The 24,131-nt window shown below is 35.8% G+C and overlaps 1 protein-coding gene and 1 long non-coding RNA gene across 4 annotated transcripts; both read left to right on the forward strand.

The window, feature by feature from the left end:
• The first annotated feature begins 2,712 nt into the window (after positions 1–2,712).
• Positions 2,713–3,899, forward strand: LOC112575949. Its single transcript, XR_003101705.1, has 2 exons — positions 2,713–2,867; positions 3,469–3,899. It is a non-coding gene; the product is annotated as an uncharacterized LOC112575949 (long non-coding RNA).
• Positions 3,900–7,014: 3,115 nt separating this feature from the next.
• On the forward strand, positions 7,015–22,270 carry LOC112575439. Of its 3 annotated transcripts, none has more exons than XM_025257311.1 (15): positions 7,015–7,122; positions 7,768–7,877; positions 9,481–9,615; positions 10,332–10,541; positions 12,230–12,364; positions 12,704–12,913; positions 14,426–14,560; positions 14,800–15,009; positions 15,651–15,780; positions 16,113–16,179; positions 16,371–17,009; positions 17,870–18,021; positions 18,635–19,102; positions 19,358–19,710; positions 21,406–22,270. In XM_025257311.1, the coding sequence occupies exons 1-15, from the start codon at positions 7,094–7,096 to the stop codon at positions 21,846–21,848; spliced, it is 3,426 nt and encodes a 1,141-aa protein (XP_025113096.1). In that variant the 5' UTR covers positions 7,015–7,093; the 3' UTR covers positions 21,849–22,270. The 3 variants fall into 3 exon arrangements, with proteins under 3 accessions (XP_025113096.1, XP_025113098.1, XP_025113099.1); XM_025257313.1 differs by having other exon boundaries at positions 15,654–15,780; XM_025257314.1 differs by having other exon boundaries at positions 19,358–19,603; positions 21,406–21,666.
• Positions 22,271–24,131: the final 1,861 nt, after the last annotated feature.

Here is a 24,131-nt window from a genome sequence, read left to right on the forward strand (position 1 = left end):
TGCTCTGTTAAATTGTTGCATGTAATGTATATTTGAAAGAAAACAGTATATTCGTTTAAAATCTAATAAAATCGAATTAATGCATATGATGGCATGATTTTTTCAATATGTGTGGAACAGCTCCCTTCGTCTTTTTGTATGTTCAAAGCTTGAATACTGGTTATGCTTACCGGAAATCAAGTTCAAAATCGTCACAAGCAAGCGCGTTATCTTATCAAAGAAGTTCACAAATACTCCTATACAATCTATCTTATTGTTATTTAAAGAAATAGGCACAACTACAACTGTGGACAAATAATTTTTCATTCACTCATACGGCCTCTGCTGGCTGACCTTTTCTGGTCATCCAAACGTATGGATGTGTAAACAATGGTTGCTAAAGGGATGGAGTATCTAAAAAAGCTCTCTACAAAAGCATTCTTTAAGGAAGGTAAGCAGGTCCGGCAATGTAAGATCCCTTTGCTCCAACTCGTACTCGTCATTTCAATCTGCCTCAGTTTTATTTCCCACTTACACATTGCCTTAAATTACAAACTTAAGTTAATTGATTTTGTAAATAAATACAAGTTGGCGCCTCTTTATAAGTATTCCCTTGTTGTAGTTTTTAGTTGAAACTTACTAAGTAGCAGGCAAAAAATAACAGTTTCGTCCCGTAATTGTTCTTCAAAGCCTGAATTCACTTTTTTTGTGCTGACAAACAAAGTATGCACCTGATATCCATAAAATAGAATGCTCACTGAGAGAAACGTTTACTTGGTAGCAAAAAATTGACACTATAACAGATCCAAAAGAGAAGAAAATGAACAGCGGAAACATATATATATATACATTTTTAGTTTATTGCCTCTATTTAGAGAGTACATCAAGAGAAATACTCCAAGTTTAATCTGAATGTATATGAGAAAACCTATAGGCGCATGCAATGTGACATGCAAATTATGGCTACTTTGTTGAGTTATAACCATATGTACAAAAGACAATGGCAGAAACATTTTCTTAGCACTCGAGGAGAAAAGTTATAACAAATCTGTTGAAGGCTGTTCAGATTCTCTGCTGTGAGTCTGTCATGTGACTGCTCCAGCACAACTGCTTTGGAAGTGCGTTAAGACCCACCCTACCACAGAGTGCTCAACGCTTCATCACCAGTAGCTGTTTGGTCGCAGACAGCAGAGGGAGGCTGACAGATATGCGTTTGTCCTCATCAGACGTGTTCACGTTCTGACCGCTGTTAGGGCCTAAGAGTTAATGAAGAGACACGTAGTGATACATGGCAGAGCCACAGTCTCAGCGATCGTGACGGAGGCCCGTACGATCGACTGAGGATCCGACAACGTATTGTGGGACATCAGCAACATCGGACGGCCCTCCTTTGGCAAGAGACTGTTTTGTGGAAAGATAAGTGGCGAGCGTGTGTTACACGAGTGTAGTGTGCTGTGTGTAGTGGTTAAGGTAATGAGTAGATAACGATATCGGGACTAGGAATAAAGAAAAAACGAGGCACCTAGAGAACGGCCATATTTGGAATTGTATCATCTTGTAAAGTGATTTGTAAAACCCTCGATTATCAATAGTTTCTTTATCACACTAAATTGCCTTGTTTTGGGGATGTGCGCTGATGACTCAAGAGTCAAGTAAAGTATAACTCAGGGCTTCTGCTTACGCCAAAAATTGCCTACAGTACGCATTAAAAGTTCGGAGGACCACTTCAATTTTCGTCAATGGGGTCCCCTTTAAATTTGGGCGAAGAACAGGGACCCCTTAAAAATCTGAAGAACGGGTCCCTGGGACCCCAAAGAATTTAGCCTTAGCAGAAGCCCTGAATAACCATCAATTTAGTGTAGATGTACGTGTACGGTAAACGTAGGCGTGAGTTGCTAGAGGTGGCGAGAGTGTGATCAGCCTGAGGCGACGGCAATCGCAACCTCTGACCATCTTCGCGTGCTCATTCCCCGGAGTTAACGACAGCCTAACTGCTACATGTTTAAAATACCACAGGAAAATCAAGTGCTAAAGAGATTATTTCTTGATACTTTTGTAAAATCATTTAATAAAAAAATCATCTTTTTATGTTTACACTCTATAAACACTCCCCAAGTCTAAGGTCTAGGAGTCCATTTAAATTTTAATTATTTTACCTTGTATTTATGATGTACAATTTCATGCATACTATTCTCAGAACTGTCATTAAACTCTGTCTTAGGATATGCAGTCATAATTCTATAGTTCCTTCATCTGAAAATAAAATTAAAGATAAACATTTTTTTTTATCAAGGTCACAACAATAAGTTTGCCTTTAATTTCTTGTTCTGTCCAGACCACATGTGACAATTAGTCTGTTTGGTGTAAATGACCAAATAGTGAAAGGAATGGAAAAGATGTGACAAAATGAATTGTTGTCCTTACTGGATACAAGTAAAAATAAACAATTACTTACACTTCCTTTCTTCAATGTCTTAAATAATCGCCTTAACTTTGAACTTGGGTTCTCTTGCTTTTTTCTTGCATTCATTGTCTCGGCTAACAGAAAAGAATCTCTCACAAGCACACAAAGAAAAAGATACCTTTTTATAAACTCTAAGCTGGGAGACACTAAGTTTTCCTTTGAGAAACCACAGACGACTTAATCGGGAATCCCCAAAGATAAAAACCCATAAAGATTTGAGTCAGCGACAGTTTGTATCAAATTATTATAAAAAAAACACTAAAAGACACTAAAAAAAAGGCAGCAAAACACACAGCAGCTGTCTGTCCTCCCCCTACGGACGGACCGCCTGTCAAATATTTTACCTTTGCACCAAATGACAGTCTCAGGTGTGGGCAGGAAGTCGGCAGGTTCCTTGCAGAAGAACTTCTCGTTGGTAGAGCTGGTAAATATAATAATATAATACTTACTCACAAATACTTGAAAAAAAAATCAGAACTGCATTGAATTACGAAGATTTCAGGCAATGGCAAGGCTGCAGATCGCATATGTACTGACGGGGTTATTTTCGTGGAGACGCAATATTTTTCTTTTGAAATCAGCGTTTATGTTTATTAGGTCTGTGTTTTTTGTGGTTTCATTTTTGCAAACCACTTTGGGCCTACTTTGATGGTGGTGTAAAGTGCTATAAAAATCATCATCATCATCATCATCATCATCATCATCATCATCATCATCATCATCATCATCATCCGTCAACATCATCATCCCCACAAAGGCCTAAATAAAGTTTAAATACCAAATCTTTGTTATTAAACACCGTTTATAACATCTTATAATTGACAGAAGCATTGAAAGTGATAATACTGATAGTGACATTGATAATGGTAAGGATGATGCTAAATATAATAATTGGGGAGATGAAGATAATGACATGGAAGAGCTTACAAACCAATTAACTATTAACTTATACATGGTTCCAGTTTACTATGTAGTTTTCGAAAAATGTTATTTTGCATTTAAAACATGTGTCTCTTTTTGTGCAGGTGGCTCGCAAAGTTTATATATGCAAATGCCAATGCCTAAGTACCGCGATGTTCTTATTTTGTTCGAAAACGAAGACGTAAACTTTCTGGAAGGACTGAGGCAGTGTAATATCATCGTTCAGGTTGCCCAAATTCAGGACAACAATTTTGTTGTTGATCAGAACGTCGACAGCGCATTGGCCATGAATGTTTGTCACATGGAAACATACAGGGTGAAGAGAACAATTGTGGTCTACATTGAAAATTATAAACATCCATGGTTTAGTGATATCAAGAACAAGCAACGAGCTTTAACAAGCTGCACGTCTCAGCTAATCTTGGTGCACCAAAATAAAAAGTAGAGTGTGACTCCTGAACACTTTCACCTGAAATGGCAGATGCATGTATCATGTAACGTCTTAAAAATATTTAACATGCATCGTTTCATACTTTAAAAAAAATATGGTAGTTCTTTGATTAAGGAAAAACCCCCTGAACAAACAAACAAAAAAGAGTTCAGTTCTTTTCAAGATATTTTTGTCTCATGTTTTATTACCAATCATTAGACCCAAAACTGCTCTATTTTGTTATTCTATAACATTGGCTTTAGCTGGAAAAAATGCAAAATCTGATAACAGAAACAAAAACAAAAATGTTAAATTCGGAGATAAAAGCTTCTTGGCACTGCGAAACATCAAACGTCTTTAGGGATCTTACTAGAAAACCTTGCGTTTGTGTGAAAAACACATTCAACTATAGGGCCATAAAAGCAAGGTTACTACTTAAGCAACTTTCCCAAGCACTACCTGAAATCTCATTCATTTTGTCTTTTAGTGACAAGAAGTTTGCTGTGTTGATTTACTGACGACCTTTTTATTCCAAAAACTTTCTTTTGTATTTTGACAGATATGTACAGTCCATATAGTGCTGTGTCAAAAATTGTGATGAGCTCAAATAATCTGTAAATATGTAAGTTGAGAAATGAGTGAAATTACTAAATATGAACTATGTATGCTATTTTGAATGAACTTTAACTCCATAGATAGTAAGTTGAATTATAAGACTTGCATTAACACACACACACACACACACACACATGCAGTAAAGCACACACGTTAAAACACAATTATCCATACACAGACACTCATACATACACACAAATGGTAAACTATATTAGAAAACGATGTTTTAAACATTAAGCTTAATCGCGTTTTTCCTTGTTTTTACAACGAGATAAAACGAGATATTGATCTGTTAAAATATCTAAATCCCATAAATTGATTGTAATGGTAATGTTTTTAGCTTGTGATTACTGTTAGCCCCCGTGTCTAGATTGTTCAGTTTTAAACTGTTGGTTTCCTCCAAATTTCATAGAAAGCTTTGTCAAACCTGATCAAACATTTCTCGATATTCTTATGATATTCTTAGCTCAAACAACAAAAAAGCAATAGTTTTTGAAGTGTGATTTTTAAGCCATGAATATTAAAGTTGGTCGATTGTTTTCTTGATTTGTAAATGGCTTTCACTTACATAAAGTGTGTATTATATTACATTAAACAAATATCTAAAATATAAATAAATCATTGTGTGTTTGTGTCCAAGCGCGAGTATTAAATCAAGAGAGAGAGATACTGTTTGTTTGTAGGTCAAATCATGCAAACTTTGGAAGTTAAAAACTGAAATGCAATGTTACTGTAAACTAAAACTTTCATGTCTGTTTTTTTTTTTATATAATAATTCGACTTAGGAATGAGTAGAAGCCTGTGTAGGATATATAAAAAAAGTAATAAATTATCGCCCTTGTCTTTGACAACGCAGGAATTGATGAACATTGAAGGTGACGCTCAGAATGGAATGTCTTTGTGTACCCTTTCTGGGAAAATTCAAATTTTGGACTGAATATTCTGTGGTAATTTGTCGCATAAACATATTTTAAAGTGTGCTCTTTGTGTGCTTATTTAAGTGTATCTATAATTCTCATATTTCTTTTGGGGGGAGATATTTTTTAAAATAATGTTGGTGTTTCTATTGGGGATTGAGATTATGTCTTTGTCGAAAATTCTTGTACATTTTCCCTTGCTTTTGGACCACACCTTCTTTTTAATGGTAGCCGTGGGACGATGCAGACTACGCTTGTCCTGGCAGAAAGTAATCTGTATTTTAACCCTGACCTGATGCAAAAGCCCTTTTGCTAATTCACCAGAGGTGTCCCCCTATGCGTGACATCTGTAACTACCCTTTCAAGTCAGCTGCACGGACTGACAACACACACTGAAAACAAAAAGCCATAAAAAGTCAGAAAATTTACATATCTCAACTAATTTAATTTTAACTTAAGCTCAAAAATCATTAATGCAATAAAAAAGTAAAAGGACTGAGCCACGTGTGCACACACCAACTATCACGTGTAAACTTTCGAATGACATTCCCGTTTGAAAATTTCTGGGAGTTTTTTTATGAATGACAAAATCCATCCACGGATATTATAAGAAACAAAGAGTTACACGTTTTACCAAAAAAAAAAAAAAAATTAAATTGAAACAAACAGAAATTGTGTTGAACTGACAGAACATACTAAAATAAAATGTCGAGTACGCAAATTACATCATTTTGTGTGAGATCTATGCGACTATGTGAGTGCATGTGCGTGCTCGTAAGTGTGTGTCTGTATCAGTGCTTATCTTTTGCTCACGCGCACGGCACACGCTTGCACTTGTGTGTGCTGCGCCTCTATTACATATACTAACAAAGACAATATCTAAACTCAGACACGGGTCAAGCATTTCCGAAAAACTAATCGCTTGTTCGTAACTAGTCCTGATAAGTCCTGGCATACAAATGTGATGACTCAGAGTATGCTTGAAGGACCTTGTACATTTGTTAAATTGTGTGACACCATTGTGCATTATCCGATAGCTCTGATGATATCAGACCATATAAAGATAGAAATAAATAGAAAATGACCAGTTATGTGCACAAATTGTCAATGACAAAGCTGAGAATGCATACAAAGTTTTATAGCGAATAGAGAAATAGTGGAGAATGGAGTAAGTTTGCTGAAATAATTCTTCTAAGCCCCTACGTTATTCTTAAAGTCCATATATTTATCCAACCAAAGATGTTGTCTTGTCTTGGTGACATGAAGAGTCTTAACTAGTTCATGACTAACTCTCAAAAGCTGTGGAGTTTTGTATGGCAAAAATTCCTTTCTTGGTAACAAGTATCGTTGTTATTTGTAGTGTTTGTCCATGTACTTCTTTCTAACGACCGGTACCAAAGAAAGAATTAACAGTTTTTATGCATATAATATGTATCCGAGAGTACGTGGAAAAAACAAGGTCTGAGCAAATCGATTCTGCTATCTTTTGTTTCTAGGTGAAAAAAAGATGACATTAAGCAGCTTATCTGCACCTCGGTTCTTCACTCTGCCTGTTACGCGTTTATCACGTCCCTGACCGTTATCTCTCACGTGAATGATACCATTTTAAAACATATCTTGATAAAGGAGTTGGAGTCACATGATATTAAATAGGAGTATGTGTGTTCAATACAAAACTTCTTCATATCATTTCGTTTCTCGAAACTGTAGCCAGGAATATCGTGCCTGTAGCACTTGTTCTATGCGGCTTTTTCACGTCTTCTTTATATGAACAACTGTATATGCTTTCCGGAAAGGTAAATAGCTTCTAAACCGGTATGTGTGTGAGAGTGAGATAATGTCTCTGAGTGTGTGTGTGCGCGCGCATGTTTCTTTATGTGTTTTATGTGCGTGCCTGTATTTCTAAGCTCTTCAATCTTGTCGGTAAACCTTTTGTTTTATCTTTTTATGTGTAGAATAGGTATAATGTAACCCGTGGGGTTAATATAGTGATATAGTAATTTTTTTCATATCGTTTGTTTTTATTGTGTTCTTCTTATTGTTATTGTTCGTTTCGCTGTTGGATTTTTTTATCTTATGATAACATCATCATAATTAAAGTATATCTATTAAATAGTACACCTATAGGTAGAACAACGTATGACATTCTATTGTTTACATATATGTTTAGAAACATATCAGTGTAAAAAAAATTGTAACTTTGTTTATATTATTATGTTTGTCTATGACTATAGAACATTTAAAGTATACGTTTGTCTCTTTAGGGTACAGATTCATCGTATTTTTAAAAGTTAATTGATGTTTTAGAGTCTTACCAATTTTATTATGATCTGTTTTTCCCGGTTGTGGCAAAAACCAAAAATGTAGAAGTGTTGACCAAACACGTATCACTCGTTGCCTTACCTTCCTTGTTTACAGTATGTTTATCTGATTACTTATAGTCATAGACTCAGCGATAAACTTTCGTCGCATCATCTCCTGTTGTCACCCGTCACAATGATGTTCATCGTTTTCCTCTCTTATCTACCGTTAGCATTCGTGTTAGCACAAGGTAAGAAAAATAATGTTTGTACAAACACTTCATACTACCTGACCATCTATTACAAAATATTAATGGAGATGGAATAAAGAGTTTATTTAAAATGATAATGTAACAACAGGATGGATAAAATATGAATTAGTAGTTAGGTAAGCGGCTTCATATCCGAAGGGTGGTTCGAAGGGATTACGGTTGACGCCTGTTGCCATACAGTTAAGATTGGCTGACCTGGGTTCAGCTCTCGAGTCGGACATGCTGTTCTTTCACTGTTTGTGGCAATTGCTTACAGGACTGGGTGCCTTGTCATGATATAGTCTTAGTTTCTAGTTCGGCGTAAACCATCCGGGAGCATAGCAGGGTCACGTGTCCATGCGGTGACAGCGTTATGAGGGCGCAGGGTAGACGGGAGGACAGATGAAAACGTTAATGGAGATGAAGTATAAGGGGCTTGAGATGGAGACGAAGAAACAGTAAGAAAAAAAGAACAATGCGGCGAGCCTACGAAAAAAAGTGCATGCAATCCTCCGTCTCCAGGTGGCTCCAACAAAACTCTTCCTCCAAGTTCCACCCTGAGCTAAAGTTTTTAAAAATGTTTGTTCTTAAAAACTATTGAACATACATTCCAAATACGAAAAAAATGAGGGTACGCGCAACATGCGCCGCGATCCCACACATCGCATTTTTAACTTAACAGAGGTACTTCGGCATTGTACCATACTCTTAAACTAGTCAACATCAATAATCACTAACACAAAACACACTTACTCATTCTCACGCACACTTCCGCTAGTAAATGCAGACTAAATAAATGCGGAACTTAAAAGGAAAGAACGCCCACTCACTTAAACGGCTCGTGATTTGTTGATCGGTCGATCAGCAGAGAGAAACACCGGGTAGCCAGTGCCAAGGTCTAACACCGTCCTGCAGTCTAGCACTGTCCATTGCTGGGGGACGACTGTCCAGACTAAGCAGAAAAATGACTTCGCGCGCGAAATGACAGGTGAAAAGGGGTAGGGGAGAAAGGTGAAAGAGAGGGAGGTCACAACAGAAGAGACTTGTAAAGGCCCTGGTAGTAACTGACGCGTGACGACAAGCGGCGTGGGTCATGGCTCTTGGGCTCGTGAGACGGATAGGGTCACACAAAAACCAGGTCTCTTCACCCCATCCGCGCGTACACACCCACTTACAGGCAAGCAACGTACGGGCGGCACAACACCAGACCGAAAAGCAATCGTCGACATGCGTGATAGACTCATTTTCCTTTAAAATAGATTTGTATCAACTAGTATTTTGTAAAATTTACTTTACTGATATAAATGTCTGGCAGTTTTATTGTAATACATAACCAGAATATTTCATTAAAATAGGTATGCATCTAGATTAGTGCTGGAAGATTTCAATTTTAGAAGTGACAAACTTTTTTAAGACATAAATTTCTGGAACTTTGCATAAAATACTGTTAAATTAAATATATTGTTTATATTTATTGCAATTCCGTCTTTGAAATTGTTTCCTCCTCATAAAAATGGTATATATTTTATAAGGGAAAGCTTATAATCTTATAATCAAACAGAAGTGTCGATTTGAGCTTGTAAATAAAAATTTTGTTTACCAGATGACCAGATCACGTGTTCCATACCCCCCGTTGAGCTTTATCAAGACACTGCTCTCACGTGTTATTTTCCTGAGGACCTAAATGTAACCAAGAAAGATTTCTCCATCTACCACTTTAGTACAAACACAAAACCGGGTATGTTGAGAAAACAATTCGTATTTGTATCTATCTACAATGGTGAATAAGCACAAACTGAATAATTTCTGGGACATAGACCTATCAGCTTGATAGGATACAGTTATATATTATGATATTAGTTTAGCCAAAAACATGATGTCTGACGTGTATACTATGTCGTTATTTGAATTTTAGTAATTATTGTTGAGGACCCACTAGTGAAGTAGTCCACCCTAGTAAGGGTTAAATATTAAAAGTTTTGCCTTTATATCACCATCTGTATTTTGTGTTATTATGCTGATCATTATCGTTATTTACCATGGTATAATATTTACAGTGTAGTCAACTGGTCAAAATAAAAACAACAATTTAAAAAAAACATACTGATACTCTGGATTATAGAGTTGTAAAACCAGCACCCAGCAAAACTGTCTAAAATCTAAAAACAACCTCTTGGTCTTTTATCTTTAAAGTTTTAACGGGACAATACTATTGTCTGAACACTGCTCTCACAAAACAAGTTACCTTCGAGTAAATGATCCACAAGAAATGAACAGACAGAGAAACTAGTTAGGAACGTTTCGAAAGTAAAGAATGAAGCAGTCTTTTTTCACTCCATTTTATGTAATACTGTCATAAAGGGTACTAATCTAAGAGCTCAAGTTATATATTGTGACTATTGAACGAAAGAATAGTTGAAAGCGATTAACCTTATAATAATTGAACATCAATAGATGCTGTGATAGACTGCTGGTGGATGAATGGCACTTTAAACTGCGTCATTAATGGTGGCTACAAGTATAACAAGACAGTAAACACACAGCTGACAGTTACTTTGAGTCACGTGTCAAAGGCACAATCAGGAACCTACGCTTGTCAAGTTGCCGGTTACAGGCCCAGCTCTTTTGGAACTTGCCAACTGGAAATCAAACAGGTCGATCGAGGTAATTTTTTTGTAAAATTTAAAAATTTATTCGCAATATTTAATTATAAAATGGATGTAGTCTACTTCTAACCATATACTGTTAAAATTGTCAGATACTATGGCAAGGAATATGTCACCATAGCAGGGAACCCAATTTATAAGAAGAAAAGTTGAAGGCTCTGTAATGGACAATAAAACCTGTAATCCCTGAATAAGAACTAGAACTTCCGGCCTTCATCATCGAGCTTAATGATTATATTTATTAAATGTGTCTAGCTGTATCTAAATTCTTTTTTCTAAGACACTTGTCACACTAGCAGTCTATCTCCATATTTAAGGTGGTCTTTACCTTTTGACAAGTTTAATTAAAGATTTAAGACATTAAAGCGTCCAAAGCGATCTTATTTTTTTATGTGTACACATGTCAGTAAGGTTCTTATATACCTTTAAATAACTATCACATATCAATTTAAGAAGTTTAGCTTATTAAAATAAATATTCTGAATAATTATTTTAATATAACAAACAAAACGTAAATTGCCAAAAGTACGTGAAATGGAAAACAAAACACATTTAGGTAAAACTATTGTTTTAGATAAGAGCACAGTAGGGGAGATAATAAAGTGTCAAAGATCTGCAAATCGTTAAATGCCAATTAAGGAAGATATGCAAGTGTTTTAATTTGTTTTATGCTAATGAAATATTTTGTGAATTAAAAATTCCAATTCACAACATATTGTAACTTCTGAAATAGGGTCATAGTTAACAACATTTTGTGATGACCGTTTTAGTTTACCGCTTTTATAAAAAAAATGTCCTGGTTCAAAAAAGGCTACACTGCATTGAACATAAAATCATTAACGCTGATAAAAACCATTTGAACTCAACAAATGAAAAAGCTCCTACAAACAGTTACCACACATATGGAGTCCAGACACACTTCTAGTTCTTTGTTGGCCTTGATATTTCATCATACAGAAATGTACACGTCTCTGAAGTCTCTTATGGAATACATTATTTAGAACGGATAGCTTGATGTATCGAATCATTATCAAATAAATAAGTCAAAAAGGACGTAAAATTTGTTAATGCTTTATGGTTTTTTGGAAATGTTCATGTCTGAATGACTATGTTTTTAGCGATATATATGTCACTATTGTTTGTTTAATATATCCTTAATCGAAAATATATAAAACTGTTAAGACAGTTATGCTCACCTCTCATAGATACAAACAAATTCTACCAGACAAATGGTGCTGTTGACTAACATTGTCATCTTGTGATGTTAGGAGATGGGCAAGAAAAGTAACCTGAAAATGTTAACATCTCTCTAAGCTTTACATCCTTAAATGCTTCAACTTTTATGTTGTAGAAAGTATTGTAGCCTTATGGCGGAGGTAGTGATAAACTGTTTTAAGTTCTTACCTTGTCAATTGCAAGGCATAAAAAGTAGATTATAAGTTTCTCTTTACCCCATAATGACGCATCAGTGTCTTATAGATGGACTAGGGTAGATTTTCAAAGACCGAACATGCTACCATTCTACCTAAACACAGTTAATGTTACAATAAATATTGTATTACTTTCAGTGACAAGAATATTTAAATGATTTTGTAAAAGAAACCAATCCCACATGAAATTTAACAATTAGTAATCATCTCACTTACCCTGAACCTTATAATGATGATGATGTTGCTATGTAAACAGAGGGCAGGATCGCATGCTCTATTCCAATGGTCCAACCAGGTGAGGACGTTGTTTTGACGTGTCACTACCCCGAGGACCTCAGTGTAACCAAGAAAGATTTTTCCGTCTATCACTACACGAAAGGCATAAATCCTGGTATAATTTCATTTTCAATGCATAATATCAGTTTATCAATTTATTTTGTTTATAAACTTGCCTATGAGTTCAGCAGCAGCTCCTTTCAACGAGGTACTCATGAAGAGAGTAAAACAGAGCTTTGTTAAGTATACTATTTATTATTATGAATATATTGCTGTTGGCATTCTAAATTGACTTTAAGAGTGTATAATATCATACCAAACATGACCTGAAATAAAAGTATTGTGACAATGTCCAGCCCACCAACACATTCATTTAACTTTGTACAGTCCTGCATGTTTTATGTTTCTTTTTATTTATTGTTTTTTTGTTTATTGCTGTCTTTCTGTTTCACAGAGGCTGTTCTAGACTGTTGGTGGATGACTGGAAAATTGAAATGCATTGTAAATCCAGGCTATAAGTACAACGAGATAGTAAATTCACAGCTGGATCTTAACATAAGTCACGTGATGTCGGTAAACAAAGGAACCTATTCTTGTCAAATTGCCGGCTATAAGCCCAGCCTTTTTGGAACATGTCAATTGGAAAGTGGGCAGAGCAAACGTGGTGATTAATTTATTATTTTTGATACGCGTGAATAAAAAAAAATAGGAAAAGTTTTCTTTCTTTTTAGGTAGAAATTTGACGCAAATTTAATTAATTTTTTTAGCCATTTTTATCTTTTGTCACATTATGAATGTGCGGAATATTTTTTATTTACTTTGTAAGCGATTTTAAACAAAACCATCTAGAAATCTGCATATTTTGTCGCTTCAGAAAATGACTTATTTAATCTTTGTTCTTTCTGAAAGCAAACTAAGCAAGAATGGACAATGTTTGGGAAAAAGCAACACAATCAGGTTTTTGCAAGAAAATTGGGGTCACATCGCATATCGTAAGAAAAAAACATTCCTTTACTTTTAAAATAAAGAGCAGGTCAAGGCCGCTAGAAGTTGCCCACGCTGCTATATCGACTATATTTTAGACAAGATAAAAGAAAATTACTTAGACCCGTGCGTGTAAACATACTTTGCATATACTTAAAGAGATTCTAAAGGCAAAATAAAACTGCTTAGAATCGCGTAAAGAGTAGGATACATTTGAATCCCGTCTATTTATATGTGTGCTTATGTGGAAAACGTTGAAGGTTTTTAGTAGAATGTTGTGTTTAATAAGAGAAATGACACGGGACTCTTTTTTTGCTTCGACGAAGTCTCGTTCTCCGTCACGTGACCCTATGACGTGTGGTTTCCATAGTGAGAACCATGCCTCGAGAATGTGCTGCACCCGCTTGCCACGAAAAGATGGGAAAAGAGACAAAAGTTTCTTTTCATCAGTTTCCGAAAGACAAGGTGATACGAAAAGAGTGGGTCATACCCATAGAAAGGCTCGATCCCAGTACGAAAAACTTTGGGAGCCCAAAGAGTGGGACGTGTTATGCTCCAAGCCATCTTGATTGTAGATTAGTTTGGATATCACTAATCAAACGCAAAATCTTCCCAATGACCACAGACACTTCATTCAGAGACTGACGTCATAAGGAGACTGACGTCATAAGAGACTGATGTTATAAGGAGACAAGTAGTCTTCCATCTCGGGAAAATATCGCGATTACTCGGCGGAAGGACACAACGGTCGATTTCACTGGATTTTTTCGATTTTTAGAAAAGTTGGCAACCGAAATAGTGCTAATAAGTGGTAATTAAGTCAGAAACGAATCCTTTATTTCTCCTGTATTGCTCTCGTGTTCTGTAATTATAACTACATATATTTTTGAAACGTTTGACCGTCGCCACAGCCTTATCACAAGCATTGAGTATACCTTTAATCAGCATTGACTACCACCAGCCTTTGCGGCATTATAGGTCACACGGACAAGCTTCGAACTTTTTCGCATGGCCCACAATCCATCTGTGCATGGCTTCAAGGTGTAAGCAAATGGTATATTTTATAATTCAGTCATTGAATTATCATGCACAAATACTTTTTATTTGATAAGTAAATTATGATCCAGATAGTTAATAATCGTGGCGTACGTGTCTCCCACACTGTTACAATAATAAAACTGCTGTGTTTCAGATAAAAAGATTGAGTGTTTTATGCCACATGTACAGACAGGCGAGGACGTTAGTCTGACATGTCGCTTCCCTGAGGAACTGAGTGTCGCCAGGAAGGAGTTCTCTGTCTATCATGTCACTGAAGATGCCAAGCAAAGTAAAATTTAGTGATGCCACAGTATTGTTATGATTTGTTTATTAAATTTTGTCACAAGTTTCTTGTCAGTAAAGAAACAGACCCTGATCGAAAACACCTATTAGAAATCTTTAAACAATACACTACAGTGATAGCAAAAGTAAAATCTTTACCTTGTACTTGTTTTAGCCCTATGACTATAAAACAAATCTGGATAAGCATCCTCAATCTGTCGTTCTAACTTTTTTTTTTGTTGACAGATGCTGTAGTGGACTGCTGGTGGAGTAGAGACAAGCTGAAGTGTATCACAAATTCAGGTTACGAATACAATAAAACAGATGACACTACTCTGACAGTCACCATCAGACACGTGACAGCGTCACATGCAGGAGTATACGTCTGTGACTTAGCCGGCTATAGCTCTAGCTCTTTTGGAATGTGCCATCTCCAAATCAGCCATGACATAAAGGGTAACTTAATTTAAAATATTTTTATATTCAGTTTGAAAGTAAGATCCGACAACGATGATTAATTCTTTTTCATCAAAGCTAAGAGTCCACCCTGACTCATTTATTTTTTGCCTCTTTTTTAAACGAAGTACATAATAAAATTCTCTTAGGTCACAATCGCTTTTAAGACCATTTCTCTCAACGATAATGGCAATGACCAAAGTGATTAATTACAATTGAGAATTTCACTCAAAAAATTTGCTGTGATACAAAATAAAACCAAGCGCTAGTTACAATTTAAAGAAGTGAAGGAATTAAAGACTAATTTTGGACCATAAGAACTTGAAACCATGCAGTCTCACATCTAGACCATTACATTTACCCATTTACATCATCGCAACACATATATATATATATTATGCTACGTAAAATTATGGTTTTACTGATTTTTAAATTCTAATTTTATCTCGATTTTTAATCGTCTGTTTAAAGCACTCTTTAATGTTAGCACCATTGTTTATCAATTTTGTTTAATTTAGATACGGAATCACAATCGGATATCATTCAGATGGCTTTTTTTAAAAATCATTTTTACTTTAGGTAGTAGGATACGAACACAACACATCTTTCCTTTTGTTTATATAATCTACAATTCTTTTTAGCAGAGCCTGTTATTAAAACGTCGTTGGTTATTGGACTTACTTGTGCCTTCGTTGCTGTAGCCGTCGTAGTTACAGTTCTGGTCATTTTCTTCAGAAAGAAATTGCTCAAAAACTTTATGAGAGGAAAAAGGTGAGAAGTGCTGGATCTTATGTAAAAGAAGCACGTTCGGAGGTGTAGATCAAAGTCGTTACTTATATGTGCTTCATCTGTGTGCATTTATCTCTGCTTATTGATTACCCCGTCAACGAATTTAGTGAAAAAACCCCAAATTTTTACTAAAATATTTTAGAACAGGTTACATATATTAAAATGTATTTGTGTATTTATTATCATAATGTTAATTTTATATAAAAATATGCAGAGCAATTATATGGACATAACATCATTAAATTTTTTTGAATTATCAAACAAAGTAATTATCAAACAAAGTAAGACAAAATCTTTAACCTGATCCTGTTTAGGCGATACAGAAGCAAGAGGGAAGATGAGACTCAAAGCAAAGAAGAACTATCACTGATTGCCACAAATGTAAGTACAATAATGCAAAATAATGAGATGTCCTGATGTATGGTAACTGATAGTTAAGACCTTTATAGGACTTTCTGTATATTTGCACACGCTTTTTTGTCATGTTGGTTTCCCATCTAATTGATACAATAAAAAAACTGAAACAAATAATTTTATGCTAATAAATTTATCTTGTTTTCTATTTTATAAAGCACAAAAGTATAAAGGTGGAGTTTCAAGAATTTATGTTAAAGAATGTCAGAGAAATGTTCCGGGACATGCTTAATGGCTGCTACTTTGTGCCTCCAATCTACTTCAACAAAACTCGATATAAGACGGAAACTGTCGCCGGGCAAGTTGTTTACATTCCTGATCCTCCTGACCCCAGTGATGTACTGTACAACCAAGTCATGCAAAAAGCTTTGCTTTGCTTGCGCCGCATCGTGAAAACTAAGCAGCAACGAATGTTTGTTCTCACAAATTTTAACTACGACGACTACTTGAACAACCCTGGCCATAATTTTATAACACATGGCCTTCCTGTTCCTGCTGGTCTCAAAAAACAGGAAGGAGACAACGAGATCGGTTGTTTTGATTTTCTGATCATCCATCGGCAGTACGGGGTGGTGGTTGGGGTGGTAAAGACTGTTAGTGACAAGAACGAAACTGATCACCTGATGGTCACAGAGGTGTCTGAAGCTATTCTACAACTGACAAAGGCATCTCGTATGATAAAACATCTCATGTCAGACCAGAATCGCCCTCTAAAAGTTCGACAGACCTTACTTTTACCCAACATCGAGAGTACGACGCTAAACCGAGTTCTTCACAAGCACCCTGACCTGACTCAGGTAATTTAGTTAGCGCATAGTGTCTTCTTCTTGATAAGAAGCTTGAACAATAAACTTAGAAACTCAACATTTTATAAAATGCTTACCGATATAAAAGTATTTGCCTAATTATTTTCGAAACTTACTTTAGGATAATGTGTTTATTGTATTTTTACCTTGCCCGATGCTGAACTGGAATACTCTTAGTAGCAGTTGTAGGTGATTTGAAACCAAAGACAGTCAGGAGAACGCTAAGATGCATTCCTGTATTCCTTGAAAGTATGAAGGCATGAATACAGCATAACATTCTAGAACTGTTCCTACCCACTGCTGGTCTGCATCTAGGCCTATCATCGGCTTTTAATCACATCACCGAGTATTGAAATATGTCCCTTTACTATGTAAAGTTCTCCAAGGCTTTGTCATTGCAGGTCAATGTTGTAATGTACATCTGGACAATGGTATTATTGTGAAAACAGGTTCAGTTTCCTTCCACACAGGAAATCTCACATTATGATCACTTTTTTCGTTTTCACTATCAATTTTGTTTCGCCGTTATTTCCCCGAAGGTTGAGTATATTATATTCTTCGCTAGCCCCACTTTGTCCCGTTGTTCAGAGGCGAACTCTTATCTTGCTGTTGTTATTGTGTAAGTACGACAAATGCATCCTAGGTTAGATGGATATTGTAAATATCTTTAGAATGCTCTCATTTAAAAACTCGAAAATTCAGAACATAGTTACACAATTTTGATCGTGGATTAGATTATTATCATGACGACGATGACGATGACGATGACGATGACGATGACGATGACGATGATGATGATGATGATGATGATGATGATGATGATGATGATGATGATGATGATGATGAACTAGAAGCTGCGCAAGTGCTTTCAAACCAAAGACACCCCAGTTCACCTATGCCTATGTGCCGACTCTGTTGTGATGACCTGGTGGGACAGCTTGATGACGAAGTCTACAGATGACTATATTATGAAAGATGACCTGTATGAATGCATGATAGCAAGGTAAGTTCTCCCAAGTATTGTTTAATTACTTATTAAAATGAGTTTGTATATAAATATATATTCATAAGCAATCTCTTTGGAAGAAGGATATCTTGGTGGTAAATTCCCTAAGTTTGCGGAGCAGAAGGTCGCTCCTATGACACTTGCTGTTACCTGTGGCTGAGAAACATTTCCTGTCCCCCATCAGCTCTTCTGCAGAAAAGAGTCAGTACGTGGTTTATCGGGGGAGGCAAGTCTGCAGACAGAGAGAAAATTGGACCTTTTACGCACGTTTTACACGTGAACATTTCTCACTATTCCTTGAGCATCTAGATTTTAAACTCTTTGCCTTTCAGTTTTTTGAGGAGGAAGAATGGTTTAAATTTCTTTAAGCCAACCCTTTGGCCTTTTTCAAAAGAAAACAAAAACAAACTGAAACAGAAGACTAAATTACTCTTAGTCAACTGTATTTAGAGTGCTCTTGACACATCAAAAGAAAAAAAGAACAAAGAAAATGATGTCCAGGACGAGTAAGCAGTCTTTGATTTTATCACCATTGTTAATTAGATATTATTTATTTTATTGTCCTAAGATATTTTAATGCCGTAAAAACAAATACATCTTTCGATTACAGATTCTGTGGGCCTGCTACTACATCTGCTGTAGACATTCCAAGAACACCCGATGGCCTTCAATTGCCAAAGACTCTGGACCAAGCCGTGTCCGTAACCGGAGACTTGTTTGATCGTTGTACACTGTACCCGGGTATGACAGACTTCATGCAGGAGCCTCGGGTGTTTCTTTCAGGACCACCTGGCACCGGAAAAACCAGGCTACTGGGTCTAGTCGGGCAAAAATGGTTATCTGAAGGTCATGTGGTGCACATAGTTAACACTTCAACTAAACTTACTTCTGCAACAATACAACTTGTAAAGATTCTGCAGGAGGCACAATCATCATGCATTTCACAGAACGATGTGGTTGTCATTTTAAATTGTAACACAGAGAGGAGAAAGGATATCCGTGAGATGGTTACCGAGCTGAAAGCAAATGCAGGTGAAAAACCTGTTTGTGTACTTGCTGATGACCTGGAGATTAATGCGTATGTACAGAAACATTTTCTTGACTTGATAATATGTTGCCTTTTGTATTTTTCTTATCGTTTTGTAAGTGATGGATTATTATAGCCTCTAAACTGCTTAAATGAATTTAGTTTCATTAGTCAAACAATTTCTAAAATGACAGCTAGATACCTTGTCATTTTTACAAATGTTCAAAATTTTAACTGTAAAATAAAAGACGCTATTAGTACTATGCAAACTAAATTTTATATAGTAAAATTCAACTGTCTTAACAGGGACAAGTCAAAAGAAATTCAAGAGTTTTTTGAACGCCTTCTTGTGTGCTTGCCTGATATTAATTGTTGGGCAAGTAGCTGCAGTTCTAAATACGCGCCAGGAGGCTGGCGGTCAGAGGTTCTCACCGTACCTATAAGCTGTCCGCCAGCAGTACTACGAGAGGCGATGAAAGAAGAACGTATTCCCTGCATACCACCATATACAGCGAGGAAGTTTACACCACCTACTGAAGGCATGCCTGTGAGGTTAAGTCTTCACACGTTTTGTGTGTCTAGCGAAGAGATAAATTATAAAAATTGTGGAACCAAAATCGTCAATTTTTTATCAGAAGCTCTTCGAATTTCTGGCATCGGTATGGTTTATCTTTGTTTCAATCACATTTAGTTTACTCTGATTTACTTAAAATCACGTTTTCTGTGTGTATCTCTCTCTCTGTCTGTGTGTGTGTATGCTTACGCGCGTGCGCGTGTAAAGAGAGCAAGAGAGCACGAGCTCATGTTTAACGATGTTAGAGCTAAATTTGTCTTTAACTGAATAAAAATACTAACTGTAAACCAAGTATACTTCCCTCAATGTGTTTTATCTGTAGAGTTTCTCCGTAAAAAATTCCTGGATATTAACAGCCTGAAAGACGGTGTTTTTGGTGTTCCTATGGAGTGTAGGTTTTGGGAGTTTTAATTTGACAAGAACGTAGTCTCACTAGCTTATGATTACATCTAATTAATCTGTTAGCCTAAAGAAAATACTTATCACAGTAACTAAAAGCTAAAAAATTCCTAATGTGCCCTTTTACATCTATGTTGCTAAACATTTTGGTTTTTCAATATATGTGGTAATTCTTTTCTCTTACAGCTGTAATGAGAATTTAGTTAAATTTATTGCTTCAGTGTGACTATCCAGGAAGCCAAATCGTTAACTTACAAACCAAAATGCCATCTAAGAATTAAAGAAATCTAGCGTCAGCTATGATTCGCATAATTATGAAAGAAAAGTTAGTGTTTTAAAAATTCCTTTTAAATTGAATTTTCCAGTATATAGAATTATTGCACTGAAGTGTTATCTAACAACGGTTAAAGAGATGTTCAAATATTTTATAGAATATTCAACAAACATAACATTAGCGCAACTGTCTTCACAAAAACATCTACAGAAATAAAATGTTTACGTGCTGATGGTATTTTTTTAAATTAACGATATTTGTTTATCCACCATATTCGCACTCACTGTCACGGCTGTATAAAAATGTTTAGCCACAGTAACACACTAAGCAAGGTTTAATAATTCAAAATCAAATACAACAATCAGTTTATGTACAGAAGAAAATTCCTAAATTATTTTGTTGACCATGGTTTACACATGCATTTTTTCCCTTTTGCACCACGCTTATGTGTCATTGTGTCTCATCAAAGGAGACATTTTTGCAAAACATAGTTTTCCTAAACTGCCCCTGACCGTTTGACATTTTTTGCTTCTTTCAAAATCTGTCTGTAATCAAATTCCTTAAATTGGCCTGCAAGTCCATCTTTTGTAACAAAAAAATTCTTCCACTTACTTTCTTCATTTTTGTAAATGAATTTACGTTTGTCATTTGTTTGTTGTTGCTTGTTGGGTTTTAGTTTTCTTTTTATTTTGTTTTGTTTTTGCTGTATGGTAATTTGTCGGTTTGTTTCGTGCACACTGCATCGAACTCGACCTTAGAATGATAATATTTTTAGTAGAAGTAGTAGGAGGAGGAGGAAGAAGAAGAAGAGAAAGAGGAAGTTATTTATCATCATCATCATCATCATCATCATCATCATCCTCATCATCATCATCATCATCATCATCATCATCATCATCATCATCATATTTTTCTGATTAATTTGCATTTACTATATTTCATGCAGAACAAAATAATCGTTTAACTATTTACCTTGAATTCTTTTATGTTTAGATATAACGCTTTTCATTGCTAGTTTAAAATATTAGAAATTTATATTTGTTTAAAAATAATCATGACTTGTATATTTACTCTTAAAAAATGAATATATCTGCGATTGGTTTGCAGACGCAAACCCTGGGGAAATGGCAATGGACGTGCTTTCTCCGGAACATCAAAGACAATACAGACAGCCAACAGCTCTCCAGTACAGAGACATTTTAATATTGTTCGAAGATGATGTCAAACAGTTTATGCCTGTGGTTACTGCTTGTAAAGAATCAGGAATCCCTGTGCAGATTATTGACCACAAGAGCCAAGAGGTTGTTTTAAATAGTAATGTTGTAGTTGCCACAAACGCCGGTTTCTTGTGTGGAATTAAAAGAAAAGTGGTTATTTATGTTCAAGGAAATACAGAGCCATCAGACATCTTTGCAACCTGGAACAAACTGCGCAGTATAACCAGCTGTACATCACAACTAGTGTTGTTTGTGAATCCTTTCGTCAATTTTATGAATAACATTGTAACAGCAGCAGAACAAATGTTCTCAAATTTGTTTTCTCCAATTTAAGCTTTTGTTACAAACACAAGATTGTGAAAACTAAATGGACTACCAGATATGGTTTGCAAAGAGACTGCTTTTCTTTCGTCACTTTTGATTGGCCTGGTGTTCCCAAGGGAGTTCTTTTGTGCCGAGTTATATCGTCTTATCAAGTATAAATTAGGAGACATTACTTCTGATTCTTCGTGTGGAATGCATGCATTTTTCTAACCTTTACATCAATCTTACCTTGTTTATCTCCCTTTTTTCTCAATCTGAACATCTAAGGGTAAAAAGTATTCACACTTATTCTCTCTTATAGACTGCCGAACGAGTGTGTTGCTGTAATCCGGTGTCCAGTCACTTAATCCCCAGACACTTCATCCCCGACACTTCATCCCCGACACTTCATCCCCTAGACTTTTATCCCAGACACTTCATCCCCAACACTTCATCCCAACACTTCATCCCGACACTCAAGAACAATTTTCATATCATATTGTTGAAGAACATTAATTTACTAGCTTATATGAACTTTAACTAATGTTGTAGATGTTCAATGACGTTGAAGTTAATAGCATGATTTGAATTTGAATTATTTGAATTTCAATTAAATTTTTCGCTGACTTCATAATTTTTATAGTTAAGGATTTAGTTTAGGGATTAAGTGTCTGGGGATGAAGTGTCTGGGGATTAAAAGTCTAGGGGATGAAGTGTCGGGGATGAAGTGTCTGGGGATTAAGTGACTGGGAACCCTGTAATCCTTATGTGGATTTTTAAATTGCAACTGCTTACAATGAAGATTGAGAGTTTATCCAGCAGCAGACCTCTTTGAAATGTTGTTGGTTCATGCAAATCAGTGTTTTGCTTTAAATGTACATCTTAACCATAACTTCTCAGTCCTCGTTCCAATTTTCTATGCTCTTGATGTCTGTCAGTACATTTAATTTTCTCTTCATCCGGTCAAAAATGTTTTCCCTTCAATTTGCTTGTAACCTGAAAGCATTCATCTTTTTTGTAAGATGAGTGAGAGTAATGGATGGTGAAAGTGTCTGGCATTAAATGCAAGTAGAACTGATTTCCATCAACTGCCATTGTGAGAAGTTAGATGCAAGTAGATATGTCATTTAGAAGGTCATCGTAATTACAGAATGAATTAGTAATTTCTTCCACATTTTTTGTGTTTTTGTAACTAATGCATTAATTTAAATTGGCAGTGATATGTAACAGTAATAACCACAATACTGATTTTACAGGAACGTGCTGATTTTGTTTGAAAGGGACATTACAGAAGATGTACTTATGGTGACAAGTCTCAAAGACAAAGGAATTCAAATCCAGATCATCAACTCTAGAGATGAAAAGACTATCAGGCATGGCAGTAACACAGTTTTGGTAGCTAAAGCAGGTTTTCTGAATGGACTGAAAAGAAAGGTCGTTGTGTATGTTGATGTAGCTATAAATAGATCAGAGTTCTCTGCCCAGTGGAGCAGACTGCGGGGCATCACAAGTTGTACATCACAACTGGTGTATATTCGGAGCTCCTTACAATTTCATCGCATTGACAGCCAGGTGAACTGTAGTATTTGTTGACTCGACCACTCAATAGGCCTTTGCAAATAGCTAAACAGATGTACAGATGGACACAAAATGTCAATCCACAGGTTTAAAATGGTGTAGCACAGCACTATACTTAAACTTTTCTTTATTGCTTGCTTTTTTTAATCAATACATTAAAGTTGCTCTATTTGTATCTATAAGATATAAGTGTCCATGGTTGCAAACACAAAATAAAGTATCTGACACTTTGTCTCGCGTCTGTTAAAAAGATAGAAAACAAAACTGAATGAGAGTGACACAGATAACGACGAACCGACGCTCACGCCAGGACGCAGAGAAGCTAATTAATGTTTTACAGATAAGTAGATTTTAAAAATCCAAAGACCTACACTAAAGGAATAAAACAAATTCCATAATTTCATGTGTGTGTATAAATATATCTTACCAGTAACATAATTTGAAGCAATATAAAATGTCGCCATCTGGAAGCTCAGTCGAGGAAGAAATCGGAAATACCAGCTCCACTCTCCAACTCACCTGTGTCTACCAACACGTTATCACTACCTGATTATTGTGGGTCATAAAAAGTAACATGTTTCCTCTTTATCTGATGTGCATTACAACGTTTAGTGCCCTGTTTTCAAAATGGTCAATGTGTTTGTTAGGGGCGAGGGGAGAACAGTGGATAGATAACTGTGAGTTGGTGTAGGTATAAAAATATAAAACTCATGAAATGAAACATTGTTTAATATA

Source organism: Pomacea canaliculata, linkage group LG11, assembly GCF_003073045.1.
Source record: "Pomacea canaliculata isolate SZHN2017 linkage group LG11, ASM307304v1, whole genome shotgun sequence".
NCBI lineage: Eukaryota > Metazoa > Mollusca > Gastropoda > Architaenioglossa > Ampullariidae > Pomacea > Pomacea canaliculata.